Source organism: Mastigoproctus giganteus, chromosome 12 (assembly GCF_048544385.1).
Source record: "Mastigoproctus giganteus isolate SK-2022 chromosome 12, ASM4854438v1, whole genome shotgun sequence".
Lineage (NCBI taxonomy): Eukaryota > Metazoa > Arthropoda > Arachnida > Uropygi > Thelyphonidae > Mastigoproctus > Mastigoproctus giganteus.
In genome coordinates this window covers 14129547-14156450 of record NC_143586.1, presented here as the reverse complement: position 1 = coordinate 14156450, position 26904 = coordinate 14129547, and the positions used below count along the sequence as shown (strand labels likewise).

Here is a 26904-nt window from a genome sequence, read left to right as displayed (position 1 = left end):
TTGCACGGATTATGCACTTGAGGGGACATAAATTCAAATTGGGGAAGGATGGTTGCATGCAAGAACTAGACAGATTATGGAATGAATGGAAAGGTGATGTGGGAAGTTTTTTTTTTTTTGCTGATGCTTTATTAGCTTGCTTTTTTGCATATGAAGTAGTGGCAATATGCTAATACTCAGATGATATTTATAATATTGAAAAAAAGTCACAAGCTAGGGTTGAATTTGAAAGTCTCTGCAATTCTGCCCAGGCACGATAGGAAGGAGTATATGATGAGAGCCTTCTCAAGAGATTGTGCAAGGCTCATGGTCTGTGCTTGCTAACAGGAGAGACTGCTTCTACAGGGATGGGATACACTTAAATAGAAAGGGTGCAAGGATATTTGCTGATGCTATCGAGGCAGTGGTAGGTGGGTTGGAAAACTGCTAGCTTGGGGGAGATTCACAGACTAAAAGATTAACAATAGCTGCAGGCAGAGGCAAAAGTGATTCTTGCACTGCTTCTATTGTGACAAGCAGCAGCCTAGAGAGTAAGTGTTGCTGGGGCTTTAAGAGCTGCTGGGAGTCATCATGGAACAAATAAATACATAGGCTGTGTTAGGGTAACTAATAGTAAGAACAGGTGCTTGTATACTTGCATGTACACCAATGCTAGAAGTATAGTAAATAAATTTGATGAATTTGAAGTGCTGATCAAGGCATCAAGAGCAGATATTGTTGGGATATCAGAGACATGGTGTCACAGAGATATAAGCAATGCAGAATTGGAATTTAGGGAGTACAGTGTGTACAGAAAGGATAGACAGGGTAAGAAGGGAGGAGAGGTTATGCTGTTAGTTAAGAAACAAAATCTAATGAAGTGCATCCAGTTGACACGAGAGGACAGTGCAACACTGAGTTAGTTTGGTATGACATAAACACTATGAAAGGGAAAATGAGAGGAGTGTTGTAGGCCTAATGACTGATGAGTACAACAAACAGTTGTGCAGAGAAATAGAGAGTGGGCCAGTAAATCAGAATGTCTTGTAATGGGGAATTTTAACTTTCCAGATATTGACTGGAACTTGTGTGTTGGTCACTGACATGCTAACAAGACTTTGGTGGATTTATTGGAGGATTGTTTTCTACAGCAACATGTTCAAGGGGCAACTAGAGGGGGTAATACTCTTGATCTGATTATCAGCAGTGATGATGCATGCATTAGGAATTTTCAAATAAAGGAACCACTAGATGACAGTGATCACAGTCTACTGATGTGGGATTTACTTTTTTTTTTTTTTTTTTTGGCGCATCGGCTTCTGTGGCCATAATGCACCTCCCAAGGTTTTTACAGTACTTTGATCCAAGCCCGAGGCGGGATTCGAACCCGTGACCTTTGGGTTGCCAGGCAGGCCCTTTACCCACCCGGCTAGCCTGGTCGGCGTGGGATTTACTTAAAGATGTAACTACCATCAAGGGTAAAGGAAGAGTGTTTTTGTAAAGGTGACTACAGTAGTCTCATGCAGTTTTTGAATTCTATATAGTGAGATCAAAGCAAATTCTAAATTGGAGGTCTTCAGGGTATTAATCTTGGATGCTACTAGGTTTTTCATACCTAGTAGAAATACTGTTCAAGATTTAGGCCTAAATGGATGTCAGATGACCTAATGAGGCTCGTGGCAAAGAAGAAAAATATGTGGGATGCATATAAATTAGCAGGTGACACAGAAGCCCACCGCAGATATAAGCTATAGTCTGTAGTCAAGTCACAAAGGGGGCAGGCAAAGACTGATTATGAGAAATCCTTGGCAAAGGATGCAAAGAAAAACAACAAAGACTTTACTTATGTAAACTCTAGAAGGAAGGGGATGAATCAGATTGGTACACTTGATGTTGGTAGTTTGACTGTTGATGATCCTGCTTAGATAGCTGACAAACTGAATGAGCATTTTGCATCTACATTCACACATGAGCAATTCTGTAAGGAAGAGGAGGACAGAAGTTTACTAAACTGTAACAGGGAGCTAAATGATTTTGTAATAATGGAGAGCAAAGTGGAGGAGAAATTGTTGAAGTTAAACATAAAAATGGTACCTGAGGCAAATTGGAATCTATCCAGTTATATTGAAGGAGGCAGCGAGGGAAGTAAGCAAACCCTTGGCCATAATTATGAAAGCATCCTTAGATTCAGGGGAGGTCTCATGGACTGGAGATGTGATAATGTATCCCCAATTCACAAAGGGTAATGCCAGTAATTATAGACCTGTTAGTTTAACTTCTGTTCTCGGGGAAAATAATGGAGTCACTGGTTAAAAAAATGATGCAGAATCACTTAGACAAGGCTGCAGTAATAGGTCAGACACAGCATAGGTTTGTTAAAGGGAAGTCTTGTCTGACCAATTTGATTGGATACTATGATGTGGTTACAAAGGAACTGGATGAAAAGAATAATTTTGATATTGTAATATCATATACAGTACTTGGATTTTTGGAAAGATTTTGATGCTGTTGCATATGGACAATCGCTGTAGAAATTGGAGTGGTATGGCATTAAGGCCAAGTTGCTGCAATGGATAAAGTGATGGTTGAGTGGGAGACGGCAGAGAGTGGTAATAAATGGACACCACTCTACGTGGACTAATGTTATTAGTGGAGTCCTCCAGGGTTCAGTGCTGGGCCCATTGTTGTTTTGTGTATTTATTAATGATATCGATGAAGGTATGTCAAGCTTAATTTCCAAGTTTGCAGATGATACAAAGGTTGGCAGGGTTGTTAATAACAGTAAAGACAGTATGCTACTGCAACTGGATCTAGAAAAGTTAGGTAGATGGGCTGAGAAGTAGTAGTAGTGGCATGTGATGCAGGAAAGCCCTCCAGTAGTAGTGGCATGTGATGCAAGAAAGCCCTATGGTCCATTTCCCTCAACATGAATTGTTGAGGAGGCTTCCATCCTGCAGTGGGTTGATAATGGCTGCACTTTACTTTTTTTACTTGTCTGACTAATTTGATTGGATACTGTGATGTGGTCACAAAGGAACTGAATGCCAAAAATAATTTTGATATCATATACTTGGATTTCAGGAAAGCTTTTGATACTGTTGCACATGAATGACTGTTGTACAAATTGGAGAGGTATGACATTAAGGGTAAGTTGCTACAATGGATAAAGGGATGGTTGAGTGGGAGACGACAGAGAGTGGTAATCAGTGGACACTGCTCTTTGTGGACAAATGTTATTATTGGAGTTCCCCAGGGTTTGGTGTTGGGCCCATTGTTGTTTTGTATATTTATCAATGATATTGATGAAGGTATATCAGTTTAATGTCCAAGTTTGTAAATGATACAAAGGTTGGCAGGGTTGTTAACGACAGTAAAGACAGTATGCTACTCCAACTGGATCTAGATAAGTTGGGAAAATGGGCTGAAAAGTGGCAACCGAAGTTTAACATTGATAAATGCAAAGTACTGCATATGGGTAGCAATAATCGAAGAGAAACATACCAATGTGTGGTACTACACTCAGGTAAGTGGAAAGTGAAAAAGACCCGGGGGTAATTGTGTAGTCAAATATGAAGTTTGCTGAGGTGGGCAGGTCATTGACTCTTGTCAATGATATATATGAATTTTGCTAGCAGGGACAGGGAGGTGATTATCCCGTTATACAAGGCAATGGTCAGGCCACACATAGAGTACTGTGTACAGATCTGGAGACCTCATTTTAGGAAAGATGCAGAGTTGCTAGAACGAATACAAAGAATAGCAACAAGATTGGTGAGGGTAACAAATGAGTGCTCTTACCAAGAAGGTTTAAGTTCTGCAAATTGCAGCGCCTGGAGGGTAGGCACCTGCAAGGTGATCTGATTGAGTGTATAATGCCTTGAATGGGTTGAGCAAGCTGAATGCTGATGGGATTCTTCCTCTTGCTTAGACTAAGAACCTGAGGGGGCACAGTTTCAAATTGAGGAAAGATAGTTGTAGAATAAAAGGTAAAGTGCAGCCATTATCAACCCACTGCAGGATGGAAGCCTCCTCACCATTTCATGCTGAGGGAAATGGACCATAATCTGCCATGCTGGTCCAGTGCGGGTTGGCAGATCGACCGTATTCAGCAGTCAGGGGCTTGAACCCCGGTCTACTCAAAGAGCATGTGCTACTGCACTCCCGCTCCTGACCACTCGGCTATGGTTGTGCGAAAATTTGCCTTTAGCCAATGAGTAGTTGATTGGTGGAACAGGCTTCTATCTTTTGTTGTGGAAGCTAATAGCCTAACTTCGTTCCAAATGCATTTAAAACTAATGGAGAGGTGAAATGGGAGGGTTTTTTTTGGCTGATGCTGCATAAGCTTACTTTCTTGCATCGTATGCCTCTACTAATGCTTATTGAAATAGATGGTTACTTTTGTCGCTGCACAGCCATAGGCTAGTCAAGTGAAAATTCATGCAGTTAAATTGTGGAGAGCATTGTGTATATGTCGAATTCTTATTTAGATTACTCAATATTAATAACTGGCCAGTACCTATACGATAATTTAATACTCTTTGATTTAAAATAAATTCTACAAAAAAGAGAAAATTTTTCATTTTCATCAAGAGCGGGAACTAGAATACTTTTAGTAATGATAAAAGATAAATGATGTTTGAATTGCAATGCTTTCGTGGCAATACCCAAAAAAAGGAAATTTAGAAAGACACTTCAATGTACAGCATGGTAAATACCAATCAGTTTTTATGCCTAATAGTGACCTTAGAAAAAATAAATTAAAAGAACTTAAATCCAGATTATTCGCACAACAAAATTTTCTTCGTGACACCTAATTCACAATCAAAAGCAGTAACTGTAGCATCATTTGAAGTGAGCCATCTTGCAAAAAAAATGCAAACTATTTTCTGATGGTCAATTCTTCAAAGACACATTTTTAGAAATAACAGATTTTATTTAAATACTAAAAGTGTTATGCAAATACAGCTGAATTGCTCATTTTTATTTGTATGGTTTTCGATGATTCTGCCACTAGAGAAGAACTGCTAGGTATGGTGTCGTTAAAAGAATGAATTAGAGGTCTTGATATACTTAACGCATTCAAAAGTTTTATTGAAAAAAATTAAATTACCACTATTTAAGCTTGTATCAGTAACAACAGATGGAGCTAAATCAATGACGGGCAACTTAATGGATTCATCGCATTGTGCCAAAAAGATGATGAGTTCCCAGCTTTTTTGAGTTGCCACTGTAACATCCACCAATACTTTTAGTATTCAATCTTTTGCTGTGTTAGCCAGCAAAAGATTAAATACTAAAAGTGTTATGGACACAGCTTTCAAAATTGTGAATTCCATCGGAGCCCAATCTCTTTAAAGGAGACATTTCAAAATGCAACTCGATTAAAATGAACCAGATCTGATTTTACGCACAGGTGTGTGGTGGCTGAGTCGGAGTAAGTTTCTACAGAGATTTCGAAATTTGCTGAATGAAATTAAAAAAATTGTTGATTACAGGGGAGATGATTATCAGCAGCTACAAGATAGTGTTTTTGTGATCTGGCTTTTTTTGGCAAATTTTTTCAGTAAATTAAGTGATCTGAAGTTGGAATTACAAGGAAAAAATAAAAATGTGGGTGACATGATTAGTAGTATTTCTGCATATAAATATCAATTTTTGGAAATAGCTAAGGATCTCAAAGGGGAAAAAAATTCAATCATTTTGCAAATATGCAAGATCATTTGCAAAAATATCTTGTTTTTGATTTTAATAGTGAGAAATATGTTTCTGAAATTGAGAAAGTTGTGGATGATATTGAAACCAGATTCAGTGATTTTAAAACAATTGCAGACATTTTTCAATATATTTCTTATCCATTTAATGTCGACTTAGATACAAAACAAATTGCAGAAAAAATCTCTGAGATTTTTCACATGGAGAAAATATTACTTATTATTACATTGCAAAACGATATCTTCCTAAAATTTAGCCAGATCATCAGAAAAAGGCTTTTGGAAATATGTTTGCCGAGAAAAGTACCCAAATGTAAAAAAAATGCAGGGAACTTTTAAATTGCTGTTTTGGTTCCACATATCTATGTGAATCGGCCTTTTCTTATTTGAAACAAACAAAGACGAAGAATCCTCTACCCTTACGGAATTGCATACAGAAGATTCTTTACAATTGGCCTTATCACAGTATATCCCCGATTTTGAAAGCTTGGCAGATGACATGAAGACACAAACGTCACATAAATTAAAAATTTAAATACGTATGAATTTAAAATAAGAATTCTGAATTGTATTTAATTTTAAAATTTATAAACAACATTTTTCAATATGTGTTGATTCTTTTATAACCATCTGCAATGAAATTCTTGAGATGGTAGATCGCAGCACATTTTGAAGAAAAAAAAAGTAGATTGCATCACAAATTAAGTTGCCCACCCCTGCTGTATACTAAAGATTAACCAACTATTGAACCGCATTCAGCTGCTTTGGAAGCACTTCATAAATTTCATAACTAGAAGTCAGCTTAGAATCACATCTTTTAATAACTTTTTTTAAACACAAGCACGCACAATGCAGTGAACAGTAAAATTCACTATATAAATATAATTTATTTCAGAAATTTTGGCGGTGGAGGTGCTAGTGGATTTAACCGAGTAGGAGGGGCTGGTGGTTCAAAAAAGAATTTCAAGGGTAAACAACCGGGTGACAAGCTACGCAAGCCACGATGGGAACTTACCAGACTTATGCCATTTCAAAAGGATTTTTATAGGGAACATCCAAATGTCGGTAGGAGAAGTATGGTAAGTTTGAATATAATTTATTTGTGCATGTTTAATTTTCTCTGTTTCTCTCTAAATGTATTATAACAACAGCCAATTGGTTGATTGGATGCTGTTTTTATATCTTAAAGCTTATGCTAAATACAGGGGGTCCTTGTTATCTGAGGATAATTGGATTCAGAAAATTCCACTTAAAATGGGGACCAAATTTTCATAATGTGTATTACGTACCTGTACATAGTAAAAAATGGCTTGAAAGAACTGAAAAAGGAGACAATTATTTTATTAGACATTTTTTTATTATAACTAGTTGTACTCGGTGTAACATACATCTTTCTGATTATGGCATAAATAGTTTAATCTAGATCCTTCAGTCTTCACCATTTTTGTTTAGCAGTGATATAATTCTACAGCAGTCACCTGTGGGATATATGTATATGTCTCTATTTGCAGGTGGTTCCATGTCTTCTCCAACAAATATTGCAGCAACCTCTGTTTTGGATGTAGGAGCATTATATTGTCTCTTATCTAAGTCAGGGTCTTCTATAAATGCCACGCACACATTCATTGTTGGATTGGCCTTGGTTATTTGATGCATTTGTTTATATGACTCGTCAAATGGGTTTGATGAGTCATTTATATGACTCATCAAACTCGTCTTTGTAGTCATAGAGTTTCGTTTCGGTTTCTTAGTCTATTAGATCTCTCCTCTAATATTTCATTAGCATTTCTTCTACATTTTCTCAAAGTTCTTACACACTGTTCAGCCATTTTTACGGTTTATTAAAATTGAAGACAGATAAAATAAACATACATCGATAGCTTTCGGGCATAGGTTGCCTTTCTTCAGTTGAAAAACGTTACTGCAAAAATTAATAAAGAATGCCTGGTATGGTGGTCATGCGAGGTGAACTACATGAACGGGTGCTGGTAACAATTAGCAGTTGGAAAATTTGGGCAGCATACCTAAGCATTTTATATATGTATAGATATGTTGAATAATGTAAGGTTAAGTAAAGTTTATTGAAGTTTCACTATTTTTCAGATTTACGAAAAATAGTGTAACTTAATTAAAAAAATTTTTTGTCCTATTTTTTTCAGATAAAATTGTGTCATAGCATTTAGTTATGTCTTTAACTTCCCACTTAACTTTTGCTGCACGTTCTCACAAAAATATTCAAGTGCTTGGTCAGTTTTGGGCTTCCTTTAATTCTCAAACCCTCGTAACTGCAGGGATTTGGATAACGAATACTCAGATACTGGGGACCCCCTGTACTCTATTTGATATGTTAAGTTCTTAAATAGTGTTGTCATCTCATACTGTGAATTGACTATTACGAATAAGAAGTTCAGGTTAGACCCTCTTTCAATCATGGCATAATGCAGGGTATTTCAGCTTTTTTTTTTTTTTTCACAGCGGGACCAAAACATTTCTTAAACCAGGGTTTTCCAAACTTTTGTCTACTGTTAGCCATTTTTTATATTCATTCAAAAATATGTTAAGCTATGATTATCAGATTTTGTAAATAAAAATTGCCACTGAAAATTCATATAAATTCTTCAACTTTTAAAAAGTTTAGCTTCTCTTTATCTCTTAGAATGGCTGTCCAATAGCATCTGTTGTATGAGTACTACAAAACATTTTAGTATTCATACAACAGATCCATATTACAAAACGTTGCACATTTTCTTAAACCTAAATCTTTATCCCTTTCTGTTCAAAGTTACAACAAACTTTTCTCCCCCTTTCCTTTTAGGAGAAAGTTGATACTTTTTGGGGAGAATCTGTGCAGTCAGGAAATGCTTAAGATTACTTTGTAAGTGATTTTAAGCATTTCCTAACATTTCCTTGACCCTTGCCTTAAGCATTTATTGATGAACTGCAAGACATTTTCTCTTTCACACATACACATATACATGCATTCAGAGTAAGCCATATATCAATTTAGTAAGAAGAGATGCAATTTACTGGAAGTAAATCACTGAAAACAGTTTAAACAATTCACCTAAAGGTCAATAATGAGTAAATACTTTAATATTAAAGTATTTACTCAATATTAAAGTGCTTGAGATGGTCTCCGAAGCCGAGTGGTCAGGAGCAGGGTGCATTAGCACATGCTCTTTGAGTAGACTGGGGTTCAAACCCCTGACTGCTAAATACAGTCAATCTGCCAACCTGCCCTGGACCAGCGTGGCAGATTATGGTCCATTTCTCTCAGCATGAATTGTTAAGGAAGCTTCCATCCTGCAGTGGGTTGATAATGGCTGCAGTTTACCCTTTTATGTGTTTGAAATTGACTTAAAAGATTTAAATTGTGCATAATTTTCCCAGGTAAACTGACACGATCCCCTATCTTCTTCATCATTGAAATTGCCCCATCTAGAAAGAGACTAGATGGATTTGCATGCTAAACTGTAACATATATAGATATTAATGATTAACATGTCAAGCTGATTGGCACAGTATAATGTTCAGTAATGAATCTGTTCAATCTGTCCTGATGTGGAAATTAGATGGTACTGTAAAAACATCTGTGAATATTAGCAGGCAAAAAAAGCAGTCAGCAAAAGATTGCCTAAAAGTGCATGCAGTGCCTTTAACACTTGTAAAGTGCAATGGTCACGCCTTATAGACTAAAAAAGGTCAGATAATTAGGTTGTCAGAAGCTAGATATTCAACGTGGCAAGTCACCATTTGTTTGGGTTATGTTCAAATGATTGGGCACTGTTGGCAGCAGTGGTGCAGGAAGGTGCATGGATACATTGCACATTTTGCAATGTGCAATTGCATTACACTTTTGCATGTGGACACATTGTGTCCACGTGCAAAAGGATGTCAGAATGGGAGGATTGATGGGCGTGCAAAGAGATAGAAAACAGATCTCAATGTCAGAGAGAGAGAGAGAGAGAGAGAGAGAGAGAGAGAGATGGAGATGGAGATGCATGCTTGGGGACAAGAATTGTATCATGTTTTAAGATGATACGTGCTGTCTGGAATATAATGAGTAGCTATTACTTACAATAACTAACATCCATATCTGGTTGTTACTCATGGCAAGACATAATGAGACTATTCTGATCCTCTGACTCTGAGCTGGAGCACAGGTGGCTCCAGCTCAGAGTCAGAGGATCTGTCAGTTCTCCCATTCTTGCACCTTCTACTCTCACAAAAGCCTTAGCTATGTGTCCAGTTGCCTTCCTGTATCCATTGTTGGTGACAGTGACACCGCCTTCAATCCTATGGGCATTATTCCTCACACAAATGGCAATTTGCCATATTTGACCATCCATCTTATAATAATAATTATTATTATAATAATAATAACCAAATGATCTGTCACCTGCCAAAGTCCATCAGGTGTCCATAACATTGTCTTATGCAGGTTAAAAACATTGCACTCCCTTAGAAATGGTGATTTGCTTACCATTTTGGTTGCCAGCTATTTTACACGTTTTTATAGCCTTTAGATTCCTAGAATGCCCGATGCCACAACACAATGTCCAGTAAAGTGTTTGTTATTGCCTTGATGAATTAGAGCACTAACAGGCACTTTACTGGATATTCTGTTGTGCCAGTTAGTTTGACAACTGTTCGGGCATAAACAAATTTTTAGGTAAATAGGGAAATTTGCGGTGTGTTTTTTTTTTTGGGTGGAGTTTCATTGATATGCAGTGTTTGTGTACATACACACATAACTTCCATTATAACATTCCAGAAAAATTTCTGCCAGTACTGAACTTTTCGTGCCTCAATTGCAGTTAGATTTTATTCTGGTTCTTGAAGAATAAGTAATAAAATCTGATGGAAAGTATTGGCTTTGCCGTTTCCCTAACCAGCATAAATGCCTTCCCAGCCCATGCCCCCTAATTGAGATTGGGCTTAATGCTAAGTTGAAGTCAACTGATGCTAAATTGCAGTGGTTGGAAAGTAGAGAAAAAAAATTGGTATATCAATATATATGAATACCTGCTGCTATGGTCATAAATATATATTGATGTGTATAATGTTGTATTTCAGCATCCTCTGGAGTTGAGCATTCTTGACCAACTGACAAGGTCATGTTACTTCAGTGGGTGTGCTCCCTAACTGGCATGAAGGTGTTAGATTTGGTTTGTGTACATGCAGCGATCCTTAGCACTCTTTTATTCTGATGCCATGATCACTCCTGTGAAGTGGGGGGGGATCTCTGTTTATAATGCTTTCCCACTTATGTTCTTTGAAGCTGGTCCATTTGTAAGTGCGTAATGGTAGTTCTGTACATGGGATATGTAAGAATATATGTATGAGGATAAGTAAAAGATGAAAGAATGTGTATAAGAATATGTAAAATATTCTTATACATAATATTTAACTGTAGGAATATCTGACAGAATATGCATATAGAAATACTTAAGAAAAACTATGGAGTACACAAAAATATACAGCATAGTATGTCTAAATAATGTGAAAAACTGTATACAAAATATATATTGTATAGTTTTACAATCCAGGCAACTTCAAAGATCAACCACCAAGATTAAAACAAAATTAATGCATAATTTCCTTTCAGTTAAATAATATGCTTATACAATTTTTTAAATTATTGGCTTTGATTTTTTTGTTATAAGACAAGACCTAATTTCCTTAAACCACATTGATAATAAGTTCGCAGTTCGTGCATTTGAATTACGAAAGAATCACATGAAATTTTTAATTCTGTAACTAATGACTCATTTAAGGGAACAACAGTGTTTTAGTGAATAGGTTATTCTCTCAAGATGAAGATTTAGAGTGCTTACTGGCTCTTTTCATTTTTCAAATGATGATATCCAAGGTCAGTTTGAGGGTTTAGTGTCAAACGACGTTAACTACAAAATCATTTTGTAGTTGATGTTTTTGTAATTAGCCAAAAAAAAGTCATTTGACATTTTCTTGGTTTACTGGAAGTGTACTTAAAGCCTAAGCAAGCTTGTAAAGTACTTGAGAGATACAGTTCTATGACATGATATGCATTGTTATTTGTATAAAGTAAAACGAAAGTTATCACAAATAAAATGCAATTTTATAGTTAATGTTATAGACACTAAACCCTTGGATTAAAATCCAAATAAACTATTAGGGAACAATTTTGACATAGTCTATTTGGATTTTAGCAAAGCATTTGACCTAGACCTTCATGAGAGCTTACTGTATAAACTGGAACCTGTTGGGAATTACTGGCAAGTTTCTAAGATGGATTATAAGATGGCAGAAGGCAGAGGGTTGTGATTAATGGATATTTTTCAGTTTTGTGTAACACTCAAAAGAGGGTTACCCCAAGGATCAGTTCTTGGAGAACTATTGTTTCTGATTTTCATAAATGACATCAATGAAGGGGTAGATGGTGTATATCAAAATTTTCCAATTTTGTGAAGATTGGAAGAGTTGTTAATGATCAGTATCAAGCAGTACTCCTTCAGAATGACTTGAATAAGCTTCAAGAATGGTCAGAAAAGTGGTAGCTATGTTTTAATGCAGAAAAATGCCAAAATAATTTATACACCTGATTGGGTTGAATTAAAAATAGTAGAGGAAGAAAGGGATCTGGGAGTTATGATATTGGCAGATGCGAGGTACTCTGAGCAGTGTAAACAGGCAAGCCAGGAAAGCCCATACATGTGCTATTTATGTATATCCGTATATACATAAATTTCTGGATAATGCTATTTCACATCCCACTTGTGAAGAATTCAAAAGAAGAGGAACATAAGGGTCACATTTTACCACTGAAGGTAATATCTTTGATACAGTGTATGAATTTGGGGTTCTAGAATGTCTAAAAAGACTATACAGAAACTCCCCGACTTACGGAAGGGTTGCGTTCCGCGGAACCCTACGTAAGTTAGGGAATTTCTCCCATGCTTGTGACTTAGAGTTATAAACATATTTTAAATCTGAGTGAGAGTATATTACATACTATTTTAGATAGTGCTGATAAAATTAGTGTTGTGCCCTTAATTGCACAAAAGTTGTATGCTCAGTCAAGTTTGATGGAATGCATGGAAAAAATGCCTACTTCTTAGATGAGTGACCAAAATAAAAAACACATTAACATTAGCTAGTTCAAATACAAGAGAAAGCCTTTATGGAAGGATGGGGAAATTAAGCCCTTTTCGGCAAATTCAGGATAGTTTGTGAATTTTCGTCAACAGTGTGGTTTTCAGAATATGAAAACGTGGAAAAGCTGCTTCACCCAATAAAAAAGCTGTGGATGCCATTCCCTGCAAAACTGAAGGCTATCATAAAGGAGGAGAGTGCATACCCAAACAGATATTCAACCCCAACACAACAGGTATTGGTAGAAAAAAATGCCTGATTGCACTTATATATCCATTGCTGAAAAGACTGTGCCTGGCTTTAAGGCTGCAAAAGATCAGCTAACACTTCTGTTTGGTGCAGATAACACTTCTGTTTATGACCCTCCTTATGGAGGGTCATAAACTGAAACCTGTGTGCCAGGTTTCAAAACCCTCATGCCCTTAAAGGTTACAGCAGGTTGTACATGACATAGAGTTACTCTCTCACAAGCCATTTATCACATTTTTTGGTGATTGTTTACATTACACATGAATTTAAATTGTGCGAGACATTATGGAATGTAACCATTGCATAAATTAAGAAGTTACTATATATATTCCCCATATTAATTAGATAGTATGAATCAGAGCTGTAATACTCAATATGTTCTACGTTGATAATAATATTAGTAAATTAATAAGAGGAGTAAACCTCAATATAATACGTGGAACACTTCCGTATGATACCCTCCAGAAATTAAAACGGAAAAAACGAAAAAATCGACAACTTACCGGTACATTAAAGTAAAATATAAATAATTAAATAATCAATTTAACACAATTCAAAATCAATTCAAAACAATTAAAATTCAAATTAACGCAATTAAAAGAATCTAACGAAAATATTCAAAACGATTTTCCTTCCTGGAGCTGACAATGCTTTTCGACCGACTGTCGTGATCACAGGAATGAAAATTATCGAATCAGGCTAGACCTGCAACTTAAATAGTGATTATATGTCTTCGCGCATGCGCGTAAAGGTCCACGCATCGGAGATCAAATATGGCCGCCGAACATTAACAGAATTCTCGTGTAATTTAATTTCAACGGTTTCTGCAATTAATAGTCGAGTATAATTACGTTGAACGTTAAGTATTTTGGCCTCGTTAAATAAAAAGGTATGTTTTTCGTTAATGGCATGAAAGGCTAATTCTGACGCTGCTGAACGAGAAGCACGAACTGAGGCTTCGTGTTGATTTACACGAATATTAAGAGAAAACCGCGTCGAACCCTGGTAAGACGAGTCGCAATCACCACAAGAAATGTTGTATACTAGATCATTAATTTGTGTTGCGAACGCGGAAAGAACCGAGCGATTGTTCAGTATAGTGTGTAACTTCCATATTGGCCTAACTACAATTTTAAATTCGGTATCTTTAAAGAATCTGTTAAGCTGTTTGTGCCACTGTTCAACAGAAATAAAGTATTTTTTGATATTACTATTGTTGATTGGTGTAGTATTTTTTATCCTATCCTTAGCTTGTACCCTAATTCGATTTATTGTGTTAATGGGATAACCCCTGTTCAAGAATCTGCTAGTTAATATTTGTATTTCTGAGTCCAAAGCAGAATCCGTCGTTGAATATTTATAGGCATTTAGAAATTGATTAAAGATAATCGATCTTTTGTAGGTGAACGGGTGGTAGCTATTATAATGTAGAAGCATACCGGTGTTTGTGGGTTTTCGATAGATGCTAAATTGTATTTTGTTCGAGTCCCGGGTAAGCGTGAAATTTAGAAAGTTTAATGACTTAGTATCCGTATCTTCCCTTTCCAATGTAAATTTGAGTCTAGAATGAATATTATTAAACGAATGTAAAATGTCTTGGATAGTACTACTATCAGTAATAACTAGAACATCGTCTAAATACCTCCCATAGTATGTGATACGGGGACGAAGAGGTGTCAAATGTATCTGCTCAATCGTTGAGAGATAGATCTCTGACATTAAGCCACTCAGGCTCAAACCCATTGGTAATCCAAAAATTTGTTTATACACCTTGTCTCGAAAGGTGATGCAGTTAGCCTCAACTAATAGTTTAATTAAGTGAAAAATTTCCTTAATGGGCAGCTTCGTATAATTAATCGGTGTCGAGTTTTTATTTAACATATCCCAAATAATATCTAATGTGTATTCAACGTTTACATTCGTATATAATGAGGTAACATCTAATGAGAATAAATTGTCATTGTCGCCGAGTCTACAGTCTTTAAGATTATTAAATAATGTATCGTAATTCTTAATCCCAAATTGTATAACCTGTCTAAAAGGTTTTATAATATTATATACATGTGTGGCTAAGGCTGAAAATGCCGAGTTCCTGTAGGAAACAATAGGTCGAATCGGAAATCCAGGCTTGTGTAATTTTACCTGACCAAAAAGTGCAGGAATATTGTATGTTCTGGACTTTAATTCCTTCAACTGAACCATAGTAATGTAGTCGTTTTTACGATATGTGGTTAACGTTTTATTGTATTGATTTACCAAATTGGTAAACAGTGTCGGGTCCACTTCACGATAAGTGGAGGTATCAGATACAACTGAATCTAACTTATTAATATAATCATGTTTATCTAGTATTACCACTGTATCTCCTTTATCTGCCCTCTGTATAATAATGTCCTTATTTTCTCGAAGTTCTCTTAAAGCTGAACTGTCATGTGTATTCAATTTAGGAAGTCGCGTTTCTTTTATGTTATTCACTACTTGGTTAACTTGTTGAATAAATACATCTTTTTGTGGAACACTACGAAGTCCAAATTCAATATCAATTACGCATTGTTTTTTTGGCAGCTTGCGAGGTGGTAAATTATAATCTAATCCTTTGGATAAAAGTGAAATCTGGTCCTGCGATAGTGTACACGAGGAAAGATTTGTAACCTGTTGATATGTCGGTTCGTTGGATACTGGGTGAGGGGGTGTTCGTGAACTAGCCGACATATTCTGTGGTAGTGCGTTGTGTGTCTGTGGGGGGGTTGTCACCCAACTCGTGTGAACTTGGTCGCAAGCTCGCGAGAATGTGTTAGAATTCGCATGAACGTGTCTTGAACTATTCGATAATGCTTGCAACTTATTAACGTGTCTGTTTTTTATTTTTGAGGCTTGTGCTTCCCGTCGCAAATCTATGGAGGTCTTCAATACAGACCAATCGTTCGGATGTAGATAATTTTTTAATTTATCGCGAAGCTTCCTAACCTGGGAAAGGTATTTTTGTTTATCCGAATATCGAGATTTTAAGGCAAGCTTAACAATATTACGTGATGTCGCCAGTGATAGTTGTTTTATGCCTGAAATTTTTTGATTTAAATTCACCCTGGCAAACTTCGGAACGATGTTGTTTTGAAGGCAATATTTTAGGAAAGAAATATGGTAACTTTGGGCCGAGTACCTTAGTGTAGATTTAATGTAATTTTGTACCAAGCCATTCAAAAAATCTCCCATAATTGTGTGTATCGATTGTATACTACTGGAGAGACAGGAAGTGAATGAAATAGTCAATAAGAGTTTGAAAATTAATTAGATAGTATGAATCAGAGCTGTAATACTCAATATGTTCTACGTTGATAATAATATTAGTAAATTAATAAGAGGAGTAAACCTCAATATAGTACGTGGAACACTTCCGTATGATACCCTCCAGAAATTAAAACGGAAAAAAACGAAAAAATCGACATTAAAAAATTACATTAAATCTACACTAAGGTACTCGGCCCAAAGTTACCATATTTCTTTCCTAAAATATTGCCTTCAAAACAACATCGTTCCGAAGTTTGCCAGGGTGAATTTAAATCAAAAAATTTCAGGCATAAAACAACTATCACTGGCGACATCACGTAATATTGTTAAGCTTGCCTTAAAATCTCGATATTCGGATAAACAAAAATACCTTTCCCAGGTTAGGAAGCTTCGCGATAAATTAAAAAATTATCTACATCCGAACGATTGGTCTGTATTGAAGCCCTCCATAGATTTGCGACGGGAAGCACAAGCCTCAGAAATAAAAAACAGACACGTTAATAAGTTGCAGGCATTATCGAATAGTTCAAGACACGTTCATGTGAATTCTAACACATTATCGCGAGCTTGCGACCAAGTTCACACGAGTTGGGTGACAACCCCCCCACAGACACACAACGCACTACCACAGAATATGTCGGCTAGTTCACGAACACCCCCTCACCCAGTATCCAACGAACCGACATATCAACAGGTTACAAATCTTTCCTCGTGTACACTATCGCAGGACCAGATTTCACTTTTATCCAAAGGATTAGATTATAATTTACCACCTCGCAAGCTGCCAAAAAAACAATGCGTAATTGATATTGAATTTGGACTTCGTAGTGTTCCACAAAAAGATGTATTTATTCAACAAGTTAACCAAGTAGTGAATAACATAAAAGAAACGCGACTTCCTAAATTGAATACACATGACAGTTCAGCTTTAAGAGAACTTCGAGAAAATAAGGACATTATTATACAGAGGGCAGATAAAGGAGATACAGTGGTAATACTAGATAAACATGATTATATTAATAAGTTAGATTCAGTTGTATCTGATACCTCCACTTATCGTGAAGTGGACCCGACACTGTTTACCAATTTGGTAAATCAATACAATAAAACGTTAACCACATATCGTAAAAACGACTACATTACTATGGTTCAGTTGAAGGAATTAAAGTCCAGAACATACAATATTCCTGCACTTTTTGGTCAGGTAAAATTACACAAGCCTGGATTTCCGATTCGACCTATTGTTTCCTACAGGAACTCGGCATTTTCAGCCTTAGCCACACATGTATATAATATTATAAAACCTTTTAGACAGGTTATACAATTTGGGATTAAGAATTACGATACATTATTTAATAATCTTAAAGACTGTAGACTCGGCGACAATGACAATTTATTCTCATTAGATGTTACCTCATTATATACGAATGTAAACGTTGAATACACATTAGATATTATTTGGGATATGTTAAATAAAAACTCGACACCGATTAATTATACGAAGCTGCCCATTAAGGAAATTTTTCACTTAATTAAACTACTAGTTGAGGCTAACTACATCACCTTTCGAGACAAGGTGTATAAACAAATTTTTGGATTACCAATGGGTTTGAGCCTGAGTGGCTTAATGTCAGAGATCTATCTCTCAACGATTGAGCAGATACATTTGACACCTTTTCGTCCCCGTATCACATACTATGGGAGGTATTTAGACGATGTTCTAGTTATTACTGATAGTAGTACTATCCAAGACATTTTACATTCGTTTAATAATATTCATTCTAGACTCAAATTTACATTGGAAAGGGAAGATACGGATACTAAGTCATTAAACTTTCTAAATTTCACGCTTACCCGGGACTCGAACAAAATACAATTTAGCATCTATCGAAAACCCACAAACACCGGTATGCTGCTACATTATAATAGCTACCACCCGTTCACCTACAAAAGATCGATTATCTTTAATCAATTTCTAAATGCCTATAAATATTCAATGACGGATTCTGCTTTGGACTCAGAAATACAAATATTAACTAGCAGATTCTTGAACAGGGGTTATCCCATTAACACAATAAATCGAATTAGGGTACAAGCTAAGGATAGGATAAAAAATACTACACCAATCAACAATAGTAATATCAAAAAATACTTTATTTCTGTTGAACAGTGGCACAAACAGCTTAACAGATTCTTTAAAGATACCGAATTTAAAATTGTAGCTAGGCCAATACGGAAGTTACACACTATACTGAACAATCGCTCGGTTCTTTCCGCGTTCGCAACACAAATTAATGATCTAGTATACAACATTTCTTGTGGTGATTGCGACTCGTCTTACCAGGGTTCGACGCGGTTTTCTCTTAATATTCGTGTAAATCAACACGAAGCCTCAGTTCGTGCTTCTCGTTCAGCAGCGTCAGAATTAGCCTTTCATGCCATTAACGAAAAACATACTTTTTTATTTAACGAGGCCAAAATACTTAACGTTCAACGTAATTATACTCGACTATTAATTGCAGAAACCGTTGAAATTAAATGAAATTAAATTACACGAGAATTCTGTTAATGTTCGGCGGCCATATTTGATCTCCGATGCGTGGACCTTTACGCGCATGCGCAAAGACATATAATCACTATTTAAGTTGCAGGTCTAGCCTGATTCGATAATTTTCATTCCTGTGATCACGACAGTCGGTCGAAAAGCATTGTCAGCTTCAGGAAGGAAAATCGTTTTGAATATTTTCGTTAGATTCTTTTAATTGCGTTAATTTGAATTTTAATTGTTTTGAATTGTGTTAAATTGATTATTTAATTATTTATATTTTACTTTAATGTACCGGTAAGTTGTCGATTTTTTTCGGTTTTTCCGTTTTAATTTCTGGAGGGTATCATACGGAAGTGTTCCACGTACTATATTGAGGTTTACTCCTCTTATTAATTTACTAATTCCCCATATTTAAGACTTCAGCTGGTTTTGGTGGAATGTATAATAAATATATTTATATATTTTTATTTATTATATATATTTTATTATGTATGTTAATTAATATTATAAAAATAATTTGCATATATATAATAATAAAAAAAAGGAAAAGCAACAGTACATGGGTCCTCTGTCCTGTGTAACAAATTTCACAAAGGTTCTGTTTATCGGTATTTTTTTGGTATTTTTGTTAATTTGGGTATGCTGATTTCTGAATATGGACTTTGTTTTTGCATAGCTTCAGTATTTTGTCCAGAAATGAAAGAAAAGTAAATATGCAGTAATACCATATAAGATTTATTAAATTATTAACTTCTGCACCAAGTAGAGTTAATCTTTGCTATGAGTAAAAAAGTAACCAAACCAATTAATCTTTGCTATGAGTAAAAAAGTAACCAAACCAATTAATCTTTGCTATGAGTAAACAAGTAAAAATTTCACAAATTACAAAAGTAGAAAACCTCCTTCAGTTAATTAAAAAAACATTTCCCGAAGAGTGTACATTTGAATGTCTCTGTCTTTTGCGATCATTTTAATCATCCCGAATCAAGAACAGAGGAATAGTTGCTAATCATAACTTCATCCTACCTTCCTTGATATCTCTTCTCCACTGACTGCATTTGGTGAGAAAAAAAACCAGATGAGAGTGCAAGAAATGGAGCCTTATTGATATTTTGCATCCCATTTTTCTATAATTTTCACTCCTAATGTTACCTAGAAAGCCATTCAGTACAAGGTACAATGACTGCCAGCATATCAGTACCTTTCAATTCTTGTGAAGCTATCTGCTTAACTCTTGGATCAATAAATATTTCATCTTTTGCATCGCACAATTTTGGAAACATTTTATATGCTTGAAGGTGCCTGCTCGAGGATCCATTCTTTTAACAAATTGTTTGACCCAATAACTTGCACCCCTTGTTTGATAACCATAGTAAACTGCAAAAAAAAAAAAAAAACCCAACACTAGTGGCTTTCATATATCATAGCATTGGTATGCACTAATGTACTTATTACCCATGTGTGATAATTCCCTCGACCTCTCTGCCCGTGACCAGATCAGCTGATGCTATTATCTGAAATGGGGGAGTAAGTTTAACACGGGTTCATTTCATTAATTTAGCTAGTGAGTTGTTAATTACTGGAATAAGTTAAGGCCAAGAATTTGGGAAATTCAAAGTTCATCTGGATTGATATATTTGCAAATGTGAAACACCTTTTCATATTTACATACATCTATTAGAAAATATCTATTTTTTAATAATATCTATTATAAAATAGATATTATACTTTAATTATGAGTCTTATGAAACTTAAACCTTATTTCATATTAAAAATGTTTTAAAATATATATATTTTTTCATTTCTATATAACAGAATCGACCATTTGCTTGAAACAATTCGTTAAACTGAAATTTTGTTATAAACAAATATGACCTTTCAACGATGACAAATACTGTAATTCACCATTCAGAAATATATAAAAGATGGAAATTAGTAAATTAATAAGAGGAGTTTACCTCAATATAGTACGTGGAACACTTCCGTATGATACCCTCCAGAAATTAAAACGGAAAAAACGAAAAAATCGACAACTTACCGGTCCATTAAAGTAAAATATAAATAATTAAAGTAAAATATAAATAATTAAATAATCAATTTAACACAATTCAAAACAATTAAAATTAAAATTAACGCAATTAAAAGAATAACGAAAATATTCAAAACGATCTTCCTTCCTGAAGCTGACAATGCTTTTCGACCGACTGTCGTGATCACAGGAATGAAAATCACCGAATCAGGCTAAACCTGCAACTTAAATAGTGATTATGTGTCTTCGCGCATGCGCATAAAGGTCCACGCATCGGAGATCAAATATGGCCGCCGAACATTAACAGAATTCTCGTGTAATTTCACGCTTACCCGGGACTCGAACAAAATACAATTTAGCATCTATCGAAAACCCACAAACACCGGTATGCTTCTACATTATAATAGCTACCACCCGTTTACCTACAAAAGATCGATTATCTTTAATCAATTTCTAAATGCCTATAAATATTCAACGACGGATTCTGCTTTGGACTCAGAAATACAAATATTAACTAGCAGATTCTTGAACAGGGGTTATCCCATTAACACAATAAATCGAATTAGGGTACAAGCTAAGGATAGGATACAAAATACTGCACCAATCAACAATAGTAATATCAAAAAATACTTTATTTCTGTCCCATACGTTGAACAGTGGCACAAACAGCTTAACAGATTCTTTAAAGATACCGAATTTAAAATTATAGCTAGGCCTATACGGAAGTTACACACTATACTGAACAATCGCTCGGTTCTTTCTGCGTTCGCAACACAAATTAATGATCTAGTATACAACATTTCTTGCGGTGATTGCAACTCGTCTTATCAGGGTTCGACGCGGTTTTCTCTTAATATTCGTGTAAATCAACACGAAGCCTCAGTTCGTGCTTCTCGTTCAGCAGCGTCAGAATTAGCCTTTCATGCCATTAACGAAAAACATACTTTTTTATTTAACGAGGCCAAAATACTTAACGTTCAACGTAATTATACGCGACTATTAATTGCAGAAACCATTGAAATTAAATTACACGAGAATTCTGTTAATGTTCGGCGGCAATATTTGATCTCCGATGCGTGGACCTTTACGTGCATGCGCGAAGACACATAATCACTATTTAAGTTGCAGGTTTAGCCTGATTCGGTGATTTTCATTCCTGTGATCACGACAGTCGGTCGAAAAGCATTGTCAGCTTCAGGAAGGAAGATCGTTTTGAATATTTTCGTTATTCTTTTAATTGCGTTAAATTTAATTTTAATTGTTTTGAATTGATTTTGAATTGTGTTAAATTGATTATTTAATTATTTATATTTTACTTTAATTATTTATATTTTACTTTAATGGACCGGTAAGTTGTCGATTTTTTCGTTTTTTCCGTTTTAATTTCTGGAGGGTATCATACGGAAGTGTTCCACGTACTATATTGAGGTAAACTCCTCTTATTAATTTACTAATATTATTATCAACGTAGAACATATTGAGTATTACAGCTCTGATTCATACTATCTAAATAAAAGATGGAAAATAAATCAGAAATAAGTGGAAATGAATAAATTTTCTAACATTTTAAAACAATTAATTTATTAATACATGCATGTAGTAATAAATTGTAGTAGTCATTTCTGTTAAGAAATTACTACTACCACAATGGCCACAATATATTAGTACACTTTTAAGAATTATTTCATAAAATATTTGATTATTTTTTGTTGTACACTGGATTTTACTGTACATTGTTCATAAAAATGTCTGCGCTTATTTAAATCTTCTAATATATTTTCTGGCACATTTTCTTCACACTGCAGGCCTTGACGTAAAGTTTCAAATGCTGTCAACATTTCATGTTTGGAAGGTTTAATATTGCCCTCTGCCTTTTGTCCTCATTTTCATCTATCTCATCATCAATATTGTCACTAGTTCCTTGAATACTCTCCAAAATATTGGAGTCACTCGGATATTCAGCTACTATGACATCATTATCAACTCCGAAATATCATTAAGAATGATTTCTCCTAAATAAGAACAATTTCTCCACTGATCAAACCTCTCCCTTGAAGTTCTTTCCAAGTTTGCTCAATATCTTGTAGTAGTTCATCCTTCCCATCGCTGTTAATTGGCGTTTTATTAAAACCTGTTTTTGAAAAACAATTCTTAATTGTTGTTTCCATCACATCTGGACTCCACTTTGACCAACTCTGACATGCACATCCTGAAATCTATAACAGAATCTATAGGTTGGTTACTTTCTATTTTTAGACCGGGGTTCGAACCCATGACCACCAAATATGGAGGATGCGGAAAGGTCAGGGAATGATCACCGCATATCCCCGGAGTAATATGGCCTTAGTTGCTAATGCTCCTAAAAAATCAAATAACAACAACAACTTTCTATTTTCTGTATAATTTTTTTTTCAGTATGTGCCTTCTGTAGAGGATTTTCAAATTCTTGATCCATTGACTTGGATATTTACAGGTTTTCCTCTTTCTCTCTTTGATGCAAATGCTCATCCACTTATTTGTATATTTTTAAGGTTATCACTTGTGTATAACCATGTGCACACAGTAATGCATAAGTCCGTGATTTTAGATCTTGCTGAGCCGACCGGGCTAGCCGAGTGGGTAAAGTACCTGCCCGGCAACCCAAAGGTCGCGGGTTCGATTCCCGCCTCGGGCTTGGATCAAAGTACTGCAAAAACCTTGGGAGGTGCAATATGGCCACAGAAGCCGATGCGCCAACAACTACCAAATCAAAAAAAAAAAAAAAAGATCTTGCTGTATGATGTGACTCATACTACACAAATAAAATATTCGTAATATTCTGCTAGCGGGGTAACCAACTAACATGAGTATGTAGTACATATAAATGTCGCAAAAATAAAACCTTTAATTGCTACTAAAATATTGACACCAGAGAAAAAGCAATGACACTATAATTAGTATAAAATATAACTTTTATCCATACAAGTTGTATGGAAAAAAAAAATTCATAGATTAAATGTAGTTTTTAATGCAGTCTTAGCTTTAGCAATCGATGCACACTTTGCATGTATATTGTGCAAGAATGTGATGTGATGTCGCTTGTTAAGAGATACAGAGAGAAAAGAGACTTAAAAGAGAATTTTAAGTGTTCTCCAATTATCTTAGTAATTGATGAGGTAGTTGACTATATTTGCATTTCAATTCTATTAATCACAGAAAATGAAAAAAAAAAAAAAAAAATCTAATGCACCCGAAATGGAACACACGAATACATTAACTAACTTGTTTATTTATATATTTAGCTAATTTATTTTTCTCCTCGTTCTTTTCTTTATTTTGGTCTCCAACTCTAAAGTTGCAGTGGGAAAACCAAATAAAGAAATGCAATGCATGTAAAGAAAGCTTAAATGAAAATTAACTGAAAAGGAAAGCCATAAGAAAAGCTATTTATCCTATCTTTGTCTGAATTTGGCTAGTCTTTGGTTTCCATATTTTAAACAGGTTCAGACTACCTGTGTTAACTTTAATTGATATTCTGATATCTGTGTCTTAAGCAAATAATAGAGACCTTTCATAAAAATAAAATGGTAGAACATATTTTTGCAAATGATTTGTCTATTAGTACAACATAAAGTATAGAAAGGATTATGATATTCAAACTTTCAAGGAACATTTTCTGTCTTAAAATAATTAATGCTTCTCAGTTATTGCTTAATCTAAAATTATATGTGGACAGACACCTGTTTAACACTAATAACCAAATAAGAGTTTTGGATCATATGTGAAACTTAAAAACACCTGTTTTTTTTTTTTATCACAGAAGTTCCATTCAACATATGACAAATGCTTTTGTTTTCTATTTATAAGACTTTTTTTTTTTTCATAGTGAGTTACTTTCTGTATAACTTGTTTGGTTTTCCTTTTGATTCTAAATTCTTTTTCAAGCATGGAATAAGAGCACAATAGCATTAGCATTAGTAGAGGCATATGATGCAAGAAAGCAAGCTTATGCAGCATCATCCAAAAAAATACCCCTCCCATTTCACCCCTCCATTTGTTCCAAATGCCTGTCCAGCTCAGCCTGAAATTTATTTAGGCTATCAACTTCCACAACAAAAGATGGAAGTCTGTTCCACCCATCAACTACCAGCTGGCTAAAGGCAAATTTCCACACATCTATTCTACAACTGTCTTTCCTCAATTTGAATCTGTGCCCCCTCAGGTTCTTAATCTGAGCAAGAGGAAGAATCCCATCAGCATTCAGCTTGCTCAACCCCTTCAAGGCTTTATACACCTCGATCAGATCACCTCGCAGGTGCCTACTCTCCAGGCAATGCAATGTGCAGAACTTAAGCCTTTCTTTGTGCGTGTTCTAACAATTCTACATTCTTCCTAAAATAAGGCCTCCAGACCTGTACAGAATACTCTAGGTGTGGCCTGACCACTGCCTTGTATAATGGGATAATCACCTCCATGACCTGCCCTGGCAGCCCCTCTGCACTGCTCAGCAAACTTCATATTTGACTGCACAATTACCCCCAGGTCTTTTCCACTTCCCCGAGTAGCTCATGTCTTGTCAATGATATACAGAAATTTTTCTAGCAGGGACAAGGAAGTGATTATTCCCTTGTAAAAAGCAATGGTCAAGCCACACCTTGAGTACTGTATAAGAGGTCTGGAGGCCTCATTTCAAGAAGGATGTAGAGCTGCTGAAACAAGTACAGAGAAGGGCAACAAGATTCGTGAATGGAACAAAGGGTTGCTCTTACGAAGAAAGGCTTAAGTTTTGCAAATTACAGTGTCGGGAGACTAGGCACCGGCAAGGTGATCTGATAGAGGTGTATAAAGCCTTGAATGATTTGAGCATGCTGAATGCCGATGGGATTCTTTCTCTTGCTCAGAATAATCACCTGAGAGAGCATAAATTCAAATTGAGGAAAGACATGTAGGATAGATGTGCGGAAATTTGCCTTTAGCCAGCGGTTAGTTGGTTGGTGGAACAGACTTCCATCCCTTGTGTGGAAGTTGATAGCCTAAATAAATTTAAGGCTCAGCGGACAGGTATTTCGAACAAATAGAGGGGTGAAATGGGAGTGGTGTTTTTTTTTTTTTTTGGCTGATGCTGCATAAGCTTGCTTTCTTGCATCATATGCCTCTACTAATGCTAATGCTAATAACTGAAGAGAAACGTACCAACTGTGTGGTACCCTGATGGTAGTTACCTCTTTGAGTAAATCCCACTTCAGCACACTGTGATCACTGCCACCTAGGGGTTCCTTTATCTGCAGATACTTAATGCATGAAGAATCACTACTGTTGCCTCCCGAACATGCTGATTTAGAAAACAATCATCCAATAAATCCACAAAAGCCTTGCTAGTGTGTTAGTGACCAACCCACAAATTCCAGTCAATATCTGGGAAATTAAAATCCCCCATTATAAGACTCTGATTTACTGGCCCACTCTGTTTCCCTGTACAGTTTCTTATTATACTCATCAGAGTCATTAGGCCTATAGCACACTCCTACTCTCAGTTTTGATCTCCCAATGCTTATGTCACACCAAACTGACTCGACACTGCACTGTCCAGCGATGTCGACTGGCTTCACTTCCTTGGATTTTATGTGTTTCATATCTAATAGCATAACCCCCTCCTCCCTTCCTTTCCTGCCTATCCTTTCTGTACACATTGTACTCCCCAAATTCCAGTTCTGCATTCCTTATATCTGTGTGACACGACGTCTCTGAAATCCCCACAATATCTGCCTTTGATGTTTTGAGCAATACTTCAAATTCATCAAATTTATTTACTAAACTCCTAGCATTGGTGTACACACAAGTATAAATGCACCTGTTCCTATTCTTAGCTACTCTAACACAACCCATGTGTTTACTTGTACCACAATGACTCCTAGCAGTCTCTGAAATATCCTGCATCTTGTTTTCCAGGCTGCTGCTCATTCCAATAGAAGCAGTGCAAAAATCAC

The 26904-nt window shown here is 35.7% G+C and overlaps 1 protein-coding gene across 2 annotated transcripts in view; it reads left to right on the top strand.

Annotated features, from left to right (window-relative positions):
- LOC150076718 (putative ATP-dependent RNA helicase DDX17) overlaps window positions 1-26904 on the top strand; it is a 244366-nt gene that overhangs the window by 19558 nt on the left and 197904 nt on the right. For both annotated transcript variants that reach the window (XM_090385598.1, XM_090385599.1), the window contains exon 2: window positions 6586-6769. In XM_090385598.1, coding sequence (XP_090241724.1) covers window positions 6586-6769 — 184 coding nt within the window. The remainder of the gene's footprint in view (window positions 1-6585; window positions 6770-26904) is intronic.